At 42.1% G+C, this 15,249-nt stretch overlaps 1 protein-coding gene across 1 annotated transcript in view; it reads left to right on the top strand.

Annotated features, from left to right (window-relative positions):
* Positions 1 to 7,566: 7,566 nt before the first annotated feature.
* Positions 7,567 to 15,249, top strand: part of GDA (guanine deaminase) — a 32,411-nt gene continuing 24,728 nt past the window's right edge. The window contains exons 1-3 of the mRNA XM_040579234.1: positions 7,567 to 7,900; positions 13,055 to 13,143; positions 14,831 to 15,002. Coding sequence (XP_040435168.1) covers positions 7,778 to 7,900; positions 13,055 to 13,143; positions 14,831 to 15,002 — 384 coding nt within the window. The 5' untranslated portion in view covers positions 7,567 to 7,777. The remainder of the gene's footprint in view (positions 7,901 to 13,054; positions 13,144 to 14,830; positions 15,003 to 15,249) is intronic.

Here is a 15,249-nt window from a genome sequence, read left to right on the forward strand (position 1 = left end):
CTGCCTTTATTAAAAGAAATAAAGGAGAATATGTATTGAAAGGTCACAATAAAGTCTCCCTTGGAGCCTTCTCTCCTCTAGGCTAAACAGTCTTAATTCTCTCAGCCTTTCTTCACAGGAAAGATGTTCCAGGCATCTGACCATCTTCATGGCTCTCCTCTGGACTCACTCCAACAGGTCCATGTCTTTCTTGTGGTGGGGACTCCAGAATTGTATGCAGTACTTGAGGTGGGGTCTCATGAGAGTGGAGTACAGGAGGAGAATCACCTCCCTTGACCTCCTGGCCACACTTGCTTTTATGGAGCCCAACATACAATTGGCTTTCAGAGCTGCAAGTGCACATTGCTGATTTATATCTGATTTTTCAGCTATCAGTACCCCTAAGTCCTTCTCCTCAGGGCTGCTCTCAATCTGTTCATCACCCAGCTTCTACTGATGCTGGTGATTGCCCAAACCCATGTGCAGGATATTGCACTTGGCCTCGTTGAATTTCATGAGGTTCACATTGGCTCACTCCCGAAGCCTGTCAAGGTCCCTCTGGATGGCATCCCTTTCCTCCAGTGTGTTGATCACACCACTCAGCTTGGTGTCACCTGCAAACTTGCTGAGGATGCACACAATCCCACTGTTTATGTAATTAATAAAGACACTGAATAGACACCAGTCCCAATGCAGACCTCTAAGGGGACACCACTTGTTACTGAACTCTATTTGGACATTGAGGCATTGATTGCAACTTTTTGTATGCAGTCATCCAGCCAGTTTCTTACCCATCTAATAGTCCATCCATCAAACATATATCTCTTTAATTTAGCGACAAGGATGTTGTGTGGGACAGCCTTAATGGCTGAAGGATCTACCTTACTTACTGGTGTGATTCAAAGGGATAGAGGTTTGATCTGATGCTATGTGTTGTGGTTCTGGGACTGTATACCCGAGTTGTGTTTACCAGCAATGGAGTTCATGCTAATTGCTGGTCTTTAGTATGCACCATGTGTATGCACCTAGTAAGTGATTTCCAGCTGAATATGTCTATAGCTGATAAGTGAAACCGTATTTCTGTAGAAGCATCCCAGACTGCCTAGTCTTTACTAACGGAAACCTGTGCACGGGTAATGAGCAAACTACTGAAGGACCTTGCAGACACGTTGCAGAGGGGGACCTCTATGTGGCTTCCTGCATGCAATGTCATCATGGGTTCCCTCCAACCAAGAGGGAAACCATGCCAAGCACACAAGTAAGCAGTGCACACAGGTTGACACTGCATGACACTAAACGTAGACACAAGATAAATCTGTGCACATCCCCCCCCCCAAAAAAAAAAAAAAAAATCCCGTCTAGGAAATCTGCATGTCCAGCACAGTAAATTGCTAACATAAACATATTTATTGGGTATCAATATGGCACACACGTGTTATACATATATATATATATATATATATATATGTATAACTTTGAAGTTATACCACTGAGTGCTTGAAAGTCAGAAAGCAAGATGAAATAACAGTAATTTTATGAGGATGAGTCACACTACTGCAAACCCTCTGGAAAACACAAGCAAAACACAGCCAAAAACTAGGAGTAAGGAAATGGATACAGGAAAGACTAAGGCCCATCAACATCTCTTCTTTTGCAGCCTTAGGAAATAATTTTTTCTAATGTGCTCAATGGTCCCTACACAGGATACTGACCAGTACTCTAGGTTTCAAAGTTTCTTAGCCAGTAGTCAAGATCCCATAAAAGCCTGTTAGGAAACAGGTGAGGTTGGGAAGCATTTGTGAAAGAAATATTTTGATCAACCTTCAAGTGATGAAAACTCCACTTTTCCCCACTTGCTGTATTTATTTGCCTTTTTGGGAGGTAAGGGGGCTTCTATCAACTTCTCAGGTTGAACTTGGGTAAATAATACTGACATGCACATCTACATAATGGTTATCACCAATAAGTTCCTTCCCTTCACCACCACCACCCTCTATCCCTCCCTTCCCTCTCCCTCTTCTCTAAGAGGAACTGTTGGGAAGTTGAAATGTTGTATACCTCAGATAAGAGATTGCCACTTTTAAACAGCTTAGAAGCTCTGTTTTGGATGGAAAGAAGAAACTTGCTATCAACAGGTCACAGAAAAAAATTCCTTTTCAATTCCAGAACTGATAATCCATAAATCTATGTACCTGTGAATAAATAAGTTAGTTAATTCTGTTTACACACATCACTATGACCACTGGAATTCAGTAAATGTTTCATTTATTATTTTTTTTATTCTCACATATTTTTGTTTTAATAATTGCTGGAACAAAGTGATGACATAATAATACTGTGACATTATTTTTATATTTCTAGTAGACTTCCTCCAACCTGATTACAAAACCTTTCATGATGATTTTACTAGTTGGTTGGACACTAGAACACATGAATAAGTCCTTTGTACAGCTTAGAAATGCAACTGATGGTTAATAGATTGCAATTTTTAAGCTTAGAGTTCAGAAAGAGCTGAGTATGCAGCAAATAATTGTGATTATTCAGAAAAATAAAGTGAAACATGATAAAAACCTACTCTCAAGTGTGAAATTATGTTGGGAGCTAGGATTATTCCAGCACACACTACTTCAAGCATCTCATTTTCCCAGAAATACTTGTATCATCAACATCTGTGTACAATACTTTATTTTTCCAACTCCACCTAAACCTGAAAACTACCCGACCCAAGAAGAGTAAGAAGCAATGACCATACATACAAGCTCCATTTCATTTCCCACCATGGACATTCACGCTGCAGGTCCCAGGCAGAGCTTTCAGCCTTTGGATCCTAAGTCTACAAAGGCTTGGCAAGGCAAGGCTCAGACACCTCCAGGAGAAGCTGGAGTTACCTTCTAATGCTTTCCACCTCCAAAAGGGGCCAATACTGGCACAGTACTGTCATAAAACATGTCATCATTAGAATTTAAAAACAGTACATCCTGCTTGTTCACTGATTAGTAGTTTCCTGAAGCACAGTTTGGCTGATGTTCAGTTTTAACAGACATTTTTGGGTTTTAGGAACAAGGTTTGCTCTTAACAGAAATTGTAGTAACTAAGCCAGAGAAATTCTTAAGAAAAGTCAAGAAATACTACACAAATATAAGTAAAACTCACCTCTCACTAGAAGTACAAGCATGAATGGGTGAAACATGCCAGAAGTTTTTGTTAGCAAACTTGTTTTCAGTTTCCACAGGATATATAGGATGAATCAATATTCTTGCTAGTCTATACCTCTGATCCTGCCATGAAAGAATAGAACAGAACTTTGGTCGCTGCCGTTGTTAACAGAGCTTTATGAGGAATTAATTAGACCAGGACTTGATGTAGTTGCCTGAGCCCTTTCACTGAGAAAACTTTATCTGTAGAATTACATTACATGGTGAATGCAACACATGTAATAGAATGGGATGAGTTGATTTCTAGTCATAGCATCATCATAAACCACTGTACTTAACTTTTAAAGACTTGTCTTGCTAGTCTTGTTTTCATGCTCAAAACCCATAAAAACAAATAATATACTTCAGCATATTGTCAGTGATTAGACATTTATCTAACTTTGCATTACTAGCAGGAGAATAAATTCTTGAGACATGTATACAAGAATAAATTGTCGTGAGGAATTGAAGTGAGCAGTTACTATTGATTTCCTCTTTAGTGCTATCCACACATGAACTCTTTTCCTGCTTTAGAGGAGTAAATGACTGCTGCTTCTTCCTCTAGCCTTGTGTCACCATTAGTGGTGACTGATAATCTTGATGAGCTCTCTTTTCCAATGTGCTTCCACTTTGTGGAATGTGCTGGAATTAACTTTCTTCTTGAATGATTTGTGAACTCTAAGCTTAATAATTGCAATGTATTAACCAGCAGTTGCATTTCTAAGCTGTACAAAGGACTTATTCATGTGTTCTAGTGTCCAAGCAAGTAGTACAAAACTTGACAAAAAAGACAAACAGACAAAACAAATAAATCAATTATATTTTTTCTTTTCACTGATTTAGTTGCTATGTTACAAATGCAAGGTACATTTTGACCACAAAATGCAATGAGAACATTCACTTCTATATCACAACAACAATTATTGTACCCTGATGCTCAAATTCCACAGGCACTTACCTCAGCAGAGTCCTGACAACAGGAGCTTCTGTTTGGTGGCATTCACCCCATGAACTATTTTTCTGAAAGTGGAGGGGTAGAAACCAGGTTTTTTGTTTTTTTGGTTCTTTTTTTTTTTTTTTTTTTTTTTTTTTTATTTACCAGAAATTACAGGATCAGCTTAGGTGCTCTGAAACTTTGAAACAAGGCATTGAATTCTTGCTTTGTATAGTGTACCAAGTGGAAAAAAAAAAATCACTAAGTGAAAGTGTTAATGATAACGAAGACACTCTAATCCTGCTAAAATCTGTCCCTGTGATCCTAGAAGCACATTGTTTATTCTTCTAGTCCTGAAGTTGTTTGGCCTCAGGACTCTGACTAAAGCCTTATTTCTGTAATTGCCTAGAAGGCAACGACTTAGAAGACAAAGGGAGTCTGAAAAGTTAGTGAATGGCAAAACAGATTTCAGTTGTTTTAACAGCATCATATCAAAGTACAGTGATTATGTACTTCAATGTAAATGTGTTAATCCAGGTATGATGATTTCAAGGCATCTCTAAAGCTAACATTTCTTTTAAAATGCTATTTAAACAAAATATTGCATAATTTGTAAGAATCTAAATCTCTCTCCCCAGACCCTCAACCATTTTGCAAATAAGAAAGTTATTTCATTACTCTTTAAGTTAATGAGTATGTAACTGTCACAACAGAGCATTACATTTCTATCCAAGGAGGTAAAGTGCCTAGCCCAGCATATCCCAGCAAAACTAAACATGCATCAGTGTAATCCTCTTACATTTTGGAAGAATGAGTCAGTTTTTCACAGCCAGCATGGTCTCATCTGGAGCCATGTCAATATGTAGGGCATGCAGGCATAACTGTTGCAAACTAATAACAAACAAAAAAGTCTGGGAGGAGGGAAGGGTGTTAACCATTTCTCCACCAGACCTCTTCAGGGGCTCCCATGTTCTCCCACATGACAGCTGGAAAAGAGTGGAAGAGAACTTTAGTTCTTTTAGCAGTGAAATTATACAACTTCAGAGTGTTTGGAACCCACTTACAGGCCATAAATTTACCAACAGCGGTATTTGTTACTTAACATTTCTTCCTGAAGTGCTAGAGAAAGAAACTGTCAGTGGTTTTGGTTTTCTTCTCATGCATAAATACTGGCTGGATTAAATCTTACTGAAATCAACTGGAGTAAGTATTAACCTTTACGTAAGGTAGCTGGAGGAAATCAGTGAGATCTCGTTAATGGAAAACCAGGGCTGAGGAAGTCTCAGGTTCTCAGGGGCAGCCCACGTCCCCACCAAATGCAGCTGAATGGTTTCGCAGGAACAGCGAGTTCTGCCGGCTATTGCTCTGGACAGTGTATGTGCGTCTGGGTAGCAGCCAGCACAAAAGGTCGGGATTTGAAGCCAAAAGCCGCACGTAGCCTGGTTTAAGTGCAGCACACAGATACCTAGGGCAGCACACTGGAGAGGACAGCGTACAGTGGGACCCACCTACCTTGGAAAATCTGGCTAGCTGCTGCCACCAGGGCAGAGGCAAGTTGCATGGAGCAGCAGCTATTGCTGGGCAAAGTTGTTTTCACACCTCTGTTCACAGGAGGAGCAAGTGATCTTATGTCCACAGGGCTTGGCCTCTGTTCACGGTATTTCTCAGCTCCACTCCGTCTACTTTTGTTATTCAGTGTCAAAACCAGCCTCTCTCTCACTCCTTATCCTTCATACAGCAAAAGGCAATTTTCCTCACCTGGGGTCACAGCTTGGAATACAGCTCGTTTCAGCTGCAGCCTTAATAAACACAGTAGTATTACCCTGAGAAACACCTTTGCAAGACGACTTTTACAAGTGCTAATTTAAAAGCCTTTTGGTGATTTTTTTTTTAAATTTATAACTGCTGCTGAAGGAAGCAGGAAGCTTGTAGGCAAACTGAATCGCATGAAGGATTGTCAATGCCAGTTTTCTTTCCAAACAAGATTAACCTGCAAGCCCAATTTGCATTTTGTTTTGTTTTCTAGCTTCTCATGTCAAAGAAATTAGAAATACAATAAAAAACTGCCATGTATCTGAAAAAAAATCCATTTTACCTCATTGGGAGTCTTCCTAAACTACAAGACCTCTCACAAGAAATTACAAATATTGGCACGTAAGAGTCACTTTCACTTGTCCAATTTATTCTGGACACTATGGCCTGACTAAGCTGTCAGCGAAGTCCATGTAAGATCATGTAGTTGCTATCAGTAAGTCCACTATTTTTTAAACTTCTTTCACAGCAACCTAGGAAACATTCTTAGGCAAAAAGGCAAGATAAAAGCTGGTGAATTGCCAATAGCAGACCAAAATTAAACTCATCCTGTGCTTTCTCACTGTTTCTTTCTCTCCTCCCACCATAGATATGGAAAGCTTGTAGGAGAGAGAATCTGCTACGCATTTATACAGTGTCAGCACAGCAAGAATTGCAAAGGTCTTTTAATAATAAACTATGTAATGACAAACTTCACAATCCAGCTTTGAGAATGAGTGCCAGTGCCCTTGGTGCCAAGTTCATTTGCTGCTTCACAACCTGATGAAGAAAGGTGTTTTCAAACAGGAATTCAGAGGATACCCATGGTGTTACCCTTGGTGTACATCATTCTGGCCCCACAGGAAGTCTTATCCCAATAATCTCAATAGCAAGCCTCTTGGCATGTGCTCCTGATTGACTTTGGTTGTTGGAACAGAATGTGGTTCTGGAAGTGAGGTTCTCTGGGTTAAAAAAATGCATTTTTCTCTGCCTTTCCTTTTCTGGAGGCTGTTATTTTCTGTAGACCATCTCCACTGAACGAGGCATTTGGCTGCCTACTCCTGGCAGTTCCGGTACCTCAGCTGGCATCTATTTTCTGCTCCTATGCCCTACTAACATGCAGTACTGGGGCCAACGAGTGAGGAGACAGTCCGAGAGCTTAATCTCGGAGCATGGAGTCCAGCAGAACAGGTGAAACAAAGCAGTAACTGCCACCTCAATATGCGTGTTTAAAGTTAATGGTATTTTACAATTAAGACTGTTTTTCTGAAAATGTCCAGTGAATTTCCTAGTGCTCCAGGCACACCGCAGCAGGTCACAAGCTGCTGGCACCTTGTGGCAGGGCAGGCTTACGAGGTCAACCTTTTTTACGTTAAACTTTTGAAAGCGGTGACCACCCCGGCGCTGGCTGCAGGCGTTGCCAGACGCTCCCGAAGGGCAGCCAGGCGCCTGGTCTGACCTCCCGCCGCTTCCCGGGAAGTAACCGGGACCCCGGGACCCACCGGGCACTGCTCCAGGCGTCTGCGCTGTCACACGGCAGAGGACTCATCCCTGAGGGGGTGGTGGCTACTGGCTTGGAGCGGGAGCACCCCGCGCACTTCGCGGCCACGTCCCTGCCGCCCGCCTGAGCGCCCACCCCCACACCCCGCCCCGCTTCCCTCCGGCGGCGCCGGGGCAAGGGGGCTGCCCGGCCTCCGGCCGTCCCCACACCGAAACCACTCCCCGCGAAGAAAGTCACCAGGGGGTGGGGAAATGGTGACAACTTCAGGAAGCCGCCGGCGGCACCGGGAGACGGCGAAGGGCGGCAGCTCGCTGGGTGGCAGCTCCCAGCCGCGTCCGCCGCGGCGAAGCGAGCCCCGCCGGCCCGCCCGCTGCCGCCATGGGCTCCCCGCAGCGCCCGCCGCTGGCCCACGTCTTCAGGGGGACCTTCGTGCACTCCAGCCGCTCGGCGCCCATGGAGATCCGCCACGGACACCTGCTGGGGGTGGACGATAGCGGGACGGTGAGCAGGGGCCGGGGGCAGGGGTGCTGTGCGGGGGCCGGGCCGGGGGGCCGGGGGCGGTGTCAGCGGATGCCCGAGGCACCGGCCGAGCCCTCCCCGCCCCGCTCCGGTCCGGTGACCCTGTTCGGTGCCGGGCCCGGCCCGGGCGCGGTGAGTGAGGGGTAGGGCCGTCTCCGCCGGTCCGTAGGGAGGCCGCGGGAAATGCGCACACAACCTGCCGGGTGCCTGCGGGCCGGGCCGCCAGCCGGGGTGTCGTGCTGGCAGGAGGGGGTAGCCGGGGCGCGCTGGGCTCCCCCGGCACGGCCCTGCGGGTGGCCCAGACCTGTCCCCATCGCCGCCAGGGCAGCAGCGCGCCAGGGCCGGGCGCTCCTTCAGGTTCTCTCAGTTTTCTTTCAGTTTCACAGGCAGGTTTCCCGTTCGCAAACTATCACAGCACGCGCTGTAACTGCAGCGCACTCCCTCTACTCATGCACAGCCTTCTGACTGAGGCTTTTTTTTTTTTTTTTCTTGTCACAAGAGAAAACATGACATATGCCCATAAAGGGTTAAGAAAACGATGATGTTGGGCACAACGATTAGTGGTACAAGCCAAGTTTAGAGCAAGCGTTGCATTTACTGGTAAGGCAGGATTGATTCTGGCAGGGGAGCTGTACCGTTCCCTTAACGACAGTGCACGTTGTGTAGGTAGACTGGTGATGTCTTATTGTTAGACTAGTGAATTCCCCTTATACACTCAATAACATATGTAGGTACCCTATATATAATTTAAAAAGGTCTTTTTCTTTCTTGCAGCTAAATAACAGGCTTCAGTGTGTCTGGGTTCAGTAGCATTTGAAATCTGTGCAAAGCACACTGAGCCCTTACTGAGTTTATTTTCTCTGTTCATCCAAGTCCATGAGTGTCTGTTTCAGGGCAGCCCTCTTACAGCTCTTGGGGAGTCTGGTGCAAGGCATAGCAAAGTCTATGAGAAGTGGTATTTTGATGTATGGGTGAGGAATAAAGACTTCCATAACTGTATTGGTTGCTGTCAACTAAAGACAACAGAGCTGAATGACAAAATAGTTTGGTTTGTGTAACTCGGGTGCAGGAGGCAGAAACTCATACCCCATTCTGGTCTCTCTCTAATGACAATTTCTGTAAAAGTGTCCCTACTCAGCATCCTTAGGCTTTAAGTGATTTGTTTGAAAAACAGGTATCTTAGTAAGCTGTACCTAGGAATCTGTGCTCTCAGTCACTGGCTTCCCTTCTCCTAGTGAACAAGGATTCACTGGATATTGTTTTCCTTGCATATAAATTGACACATTCTCATGCAGTTGCTTTAAAAAAAATATATTTTCCAGTAAAACTCTGTTGTCCAAAAATAAAATTCCCACTAGAATACAGTAACAAGGACTTTAATTTTCTTCACTTTTTAATACACATTCTTGGCATTTTACTATTCTAGGGTCTGATACAGTTAGTTATGGTACCCTTTATCCTATTACTCGTAATTTTACCTCATGCAGAACTTCTGCTGGAATCACAGAAGAGTTAGCTTTTCAAGGACAAGCTGGCTAGAAAATTGCATACGTTTATTGTCCAAATTTACACCAAAACTGTTTCAGTATTACTCCCAAAGAAGTAAGTTAAACTAAGTAAGACTTGTTCTTTTGCCTCATGTTGCTGACTGCAACTGACTGTGGAAGACTCCTGTCTCTGACAGGGTGAATAGATCAGCTTTTGTGAACAGCCAGGTCCTGTTCTCCAGTATGAGTCCCTGTCCTCCAAGGGACAGGATCATACAGCCAGTGCCACAGAAACACTGCCCAGACTCCCACTGCACGTGGGGATACTTGGTTGGTAAAGGCCACAAATGAAATGTCGGCTCTCTGTGCTTTGCCTGTAAATGAAAAGGGAGCTTTAGCAGGGAAGACACTGCTGTCAGGTATGGAGACCCAAGTTATTGTTAAGTTAGCAAAATCAGGACTGAGTTTGAGTGGTTTGCAGAGCAGAGTGGTGCTGCTCTTGAAGAATGGCAAACAAAGAGTAGTATTCCTCAGGGTAAAGAAAATAGAGACAAGTGCAAAATGTGAGTTGTCATTGAAATCTTGGTGAAATTAACTTAGCTGAGTACAATATTAAGTAAATTGAACAAGTATTAAGCTAAAAGCTCCTGTTGGAGGCATGAAAAGAGCAAGAGCTGTGGAATAGGGGTACTTAACAGTTGTTAGGTACTGCCAAAACATTGAGTCTTTTATTTAAGCCAGCTAGGATAGCAAATGATATGTACTAGCTGTTCAAGGAGGAAGGTACCAAGGTACCAACATCCATCTGGAGTTCGTTGCTTAGCCTTTCTCCACAGGTTGGGCTGTTTGTTCAGGAGCTGGGTCTAGTGAGTGCTCCTGTCTCTCATCTATCCTCACATTCTAGTTTTGGGAACTAGGCAAGCAGTAGACATCATGTCTCTAGTTGCAGAGGTCAGCTAATTATTGTGGAAACAAAGAGGGAAGAGAAGTGTGTGGGACAGAAAAGAAGGATGGATCCCTTGCTCATGTTCATGTATGAATGTCATAGCCAGAAAGAAGTAACACAGGCGCTGTTGGATCAAAAAACAGCGTTCCTTCAGCCAGTATCATTCATTTCCATTCTTTTGGTAGCAAAGTTATTTGCACTGTGGCGCTTGGAAGGAGTTAGCATCTACCATGTCAGGGTTAATGCATAGTTTAGGAGACCATCTATGTGTTGATGGAGGAGCTTTGGGCATCCTTTTTAGAATAAAAAAAGTCAAGTTAAGCACCAGGGTAGGGGGGGTCTCAGATCCTTGTCTCTGGATCCTTTAGCCCCATCACATGGGTGACACATCAGAACTGATCGATGTGTTTGAGCACTGGTGTTAGCAGCCGTTGATGTGATACACCTTTCCCAAAGTGCTGCTTAGTCTCTGTGACTTCCTTCTTTGCAACCTGAAGGTCTTAGTGTTGCCTGTGCACTTCTTTTGACTCTGCTGTGAAGTTGTTTCTTGCTTTTACAGTTTTAAGGTCCAGAACTAATTTAAAGGATCAGTGCAACAGGTTGGTTACCTTGAATGTACAACCAAATACTCAAGCAAATGTCCAAGCCTCAGACCTCAAAGACCCTAAAACATTCAGTTTTAGAAAGGTGGCTAGAGAAAATACATCCTAAAGCAATGGAGAACATCTTTTGGGTAACCGAAGAGTTCTGTTGGGAAGCATGTTTGAAAAGAAGATATGTCTTGCTGATTCATCTATAGCTGCATTCGACATTAACGAACCAAATGTCAGGTTTAGGGTTGATTTCATGTGTCTGGCTCCTTTGAAACCTATTTTCTTCATTTTTCCATGATTTAAGTGTTTTATTTATCTGCACCCTATGAGTATATAATAGTAATTTCTTTTCCATGGCAACCTCTGTTTCCAGAATTTGTCATCTGGTGTTGCATATTTCTCTTTTTCCTTTTTCCCCCACCCCCCCACACCAGCAACTCTAACATTACTCATTCTGCATCCATTTTGACTTCAGCATCTAAGTGACATTTTCTTTACTGCTGATAGAAAATTCAGTGGGTCTGTATTCTAAGCCCTCTGCAGATACATACCTAGTTAAGCTGGCTATATTCCTCTTCAGAAGGAGAAAGATGCAGCTTCATGTGAAGTATTAATGGACTACAATATTCTTGCGATTTTCACTAGCGTGGTATTTATTTATATTGTATGATTTTAACAGGTTTATTTCTGACTAAAATTTTTAAACATCTGCTCTTCAGACAGTGTAAATCATATAAGCCATATGTGCATTTAAAAGGCTAGGCAGCCAAAACCCTCTTGTCTACAGTTGAGCAGCCTTTGCTTATTTTTCTTTACAGAACAAATAGAAACTGCAAAAGGTAATGTCATATATATATTAAAAAAAATGGGCGTGTAACTAACTGCCAAACAGCGCTCTTTTGGTCCTCTTGATCTTCCTCCTAAGTTCCTTCCTGTTGCCTTTTTACAACTATTTTATCTTGCCTTTTTTAAACTTTTTTTTAATTGCTGCCTTAGAAACTGCTGGCCTGAGGGTGATACAGGTCCTCAGTGTGGGCATCTTCACAGGAGCAGAAAGATACCAATAGCGCTAAGATTACTCCCTTGAACTTAGAGGAATGAGGTCTTAAACCAAGGAAGGTGGAAGACTGTGAGTTAGTTTCTGACAGAAACAGTGGTTAGGCTAGAATTCCTGAAAGCTTAGGGTAGACAGTCATTGGCTGGGAGATGCATCCTTTACTCTGTCAAGTGTTGCAGAAACCTGGTTTCTGCTTGGAGCTTGTAGTGGGCATTGTAGTTCCTAGACTCTCCGCTCTTCATTTTTTGGAGAGTTTTCATGCATATTATTGCCAGACCAGAGAATTAAAAAGCTGAGAATTCAGCTGCCAAGAGTCGTGTTGTAGACTAAAACACCATGGAATTTAAAAATAAACAGTAAGTGTGCTAAAATTGTGACTTAGCAACAGAAACTCAGTAGCAGTAGAGTTGATGTTCTCGAAGAGTCAAATGGGGCTGAGATAGGCTCCAAATTGCAGTTTTTTTGAAATAAACAAAGATCTTGAGCATGCTTTTAGTCTGTTCTGGAAACAGAAATCATTATCCGCATTTTTTTCCTCAATTCCTTTTCTGTACGTAGGCACTTAAAAAATAAAAAAAAAACCCTCAACATTAATGATGTGAGCAGAAAATTAGGAGATACTTAGCTCAGTGCCAATTAGTCCTAGGCAAAGCAATTAATTTGACCCTTCTGGTTTTGAGTACTATAATTGCATTCCCATAAGGCTGTCGCATACCTCCACAATGAGCAGCCATACTGCTAGCATTGCGGTATGTTACAGGAATGCCAGTGGACGCGGAAGTCTGAGCAGTCTTGTCTGCGTATTACTTGAGAATGAATTAATTGTTTTCTTACAAGTTACAAAGTGGGTGCGGTTATTCACTGGATTATAAGTAGGTATTTCAAAATCATGCTTGATAGTCAGGAAGAACGAGTATTTCAATGCAAACCTATCACCTTTGTAGTCAGTGTGTAAAATCTGTTTTAAGCTATGACTTGTTTTGCCTTCATGTAAAGCTGATGTGGGATACAGGCGTAAAGAATCTAACTATGTTTTGGTTTTTTTTCTTTTAGATTGTGTTTTTCGAACAAACTGATCAGCAAGAGCAACTGGCTGAGAAGTGGGGGTTCAAAACATCTGACATAAGAGAACTGAGTAACTAGTATGTGTTTTGTTTAGATTAATTTCAGCAAATGCCGTTTATTCTCTGAGTGAAGTAATGCAAGTCTTTCTGAATACGTTGTGGCGGGGAGGATGTTAAACCAAATCTCATGGGCAAAACTCTTTTTCAGCTCTGTGAGGGATCTTAACCCAAGAGCTGACCGTGTCCTGGGACTTGGAGGGTGGACAATCTGTACGGTGTTTGCATTCCTTTGTTTGGAACGGCAGCCATGGCTGAATTGTGCTGGCTGAATTACAGTGCACAGAACAAAATGCTGTATTTATCTTTCTTACATGACCTCTTCTGTGCTTACAGAAGTAAATTACATACGTCCTTCAGATTAAATTTTATGTCCATTTTGTTAGCAGTGGGCTCTGCCTAAGTAGCTTGAAACTCTAGACTTTGTAAATGTAGGTAACACTAACACTACAGATATAAAACTCAATTGCTTGGGCTTTGACACAGTCCTTAGTAAAAACTAATAAAATTAGAAGATTTAAACCTTCTAAACACAGAACCTTGGATTTCTAAATGTATTGGCAGCTAGAGCATTTCTTTTTTCTTCAGCTAGTGAAATCCCCTACCTTTCTGGTGAAGTGAAATAGTTTTGGATGGCACCTTCTTGCTTTGCATGCAGTAGCAGAACTATAAACAACCTGTGGCTTGGAATCTATTGCTGCTGCATCATTTTAGTGTTCAGTTGTTAAAAAATCTGTGTTCTTTGTTGGAAGGCTAATCGTACAGTATATATGAGTCATCAGATGTTTTCTTCACTTGAAATAGCCTGAGGAAAATGGAAGGTTCTGGGAGCATGCATCAGATTGACAAAGATCTTTCAGCATTTTTAGTGTGCAGGAAAACAGGAAGGGGAGCTACAAAGAGATGAAATCACCGTTCATTCCTTAGTCTGGGAGAAGGAGAGTGAGAGAAATTTTATACTGTATGGAGTTCCAGCACAAACCAAAATAATTATAGCAACTTCTTGGTGATGTTAATATATTCACCCTGTTACTGCATGAACACTACATGACAACAGACAATATTACACTTCCATTGTAAATATGCCTTTCTTCTCAAGATATTGAGCAGAGGTTTTTTTCACTGGTGTCTGTGTCTTCATTTGTAGACACAGTGGCTGTTCTTCCATTAAACTTTGAAATTAATTGATTGAATATATGTATGTATAGACATGTATATAATGCAGAGAAAAACTGGTACAGTTTTGTAAATGTAATGGCCTGTCAGCTAGAGACATTCCAAATATATCCTTACTAGAAAGGAAGACTGTGCCAAAATCTCTTTTTTGGGTGGGTTCTGCCGTGGGGTAATTTTTGTTATTGTGAAGTCTATTTGGCTTTATTCAGTGTTGGTATTTAGTCTGCGTAAATATTAAAGATAACTGGATTCATCATGCTCTTATATTGTTTTTCTCTCAGCTATAAGTAAGTCTGTATAAAAGTTATTATTATGTAAGTCTGTGTAAAAGTTATTCAACTGCTTCATACCATAAAAGGGGTCTGGGTAGCACAGTAGGAATTGATATGCTGATGCTGAAAGAGGAAAGGTAATCTGTACTTGCCATTTACTCTGGTGGAATTTGCTCAAACATACTGTTTAAAGCAAAACTACTTACTGTGGAAATTTTTGTGCTGTTTTGGGCTGTTGTAATTCTCATTTCTTTCCCTAGTGAATTCTTCATGCCAGGAATGGTTGATACACACATTCATGCCCCTCAGTATTCATTTACTGGTACAAGAGTAGATCTGCCTCTTTTGCAGTGGTTGACTACCTACACATTCCCAACAGAAGCCAAATACAAAGACAGTGATTTTGCAGAAGAAGTGTACACCAGAGTTGTTGTAAGTACTGCAAATGTCATTTACCTTCTTGACGACACTCATATTTGTGAAATATATGTATGTTTTCAGAAGGTCAGCAGAATTAGTAAAGCATGTTTTAATGTCATGAAGACCAGATAGTGTAGCTACAGTTCTAATTGCCAGACAAGATTGTCACCTGCTAGTTCCAGTCTTGTTCTGTTTTTGCTGGTAAGACAGTTCATTTGATCATGTGGATAACAATTAACTTGTTTATAATTTTTTCTGA

The sequence above is a fragment of the Falco naumanni genome, chromosome Z (assembly GCF_017639655.2).
Source record: "Falco naumanni isolate bFalNau1 chromosome Z, bFalNau1.pat, whole genome shotgun sequence".
NCBI lineage: Eukaryota > Metazoa > Chordata > Aves > Falconiformes > Falconidae > Falco > Falco naumanni.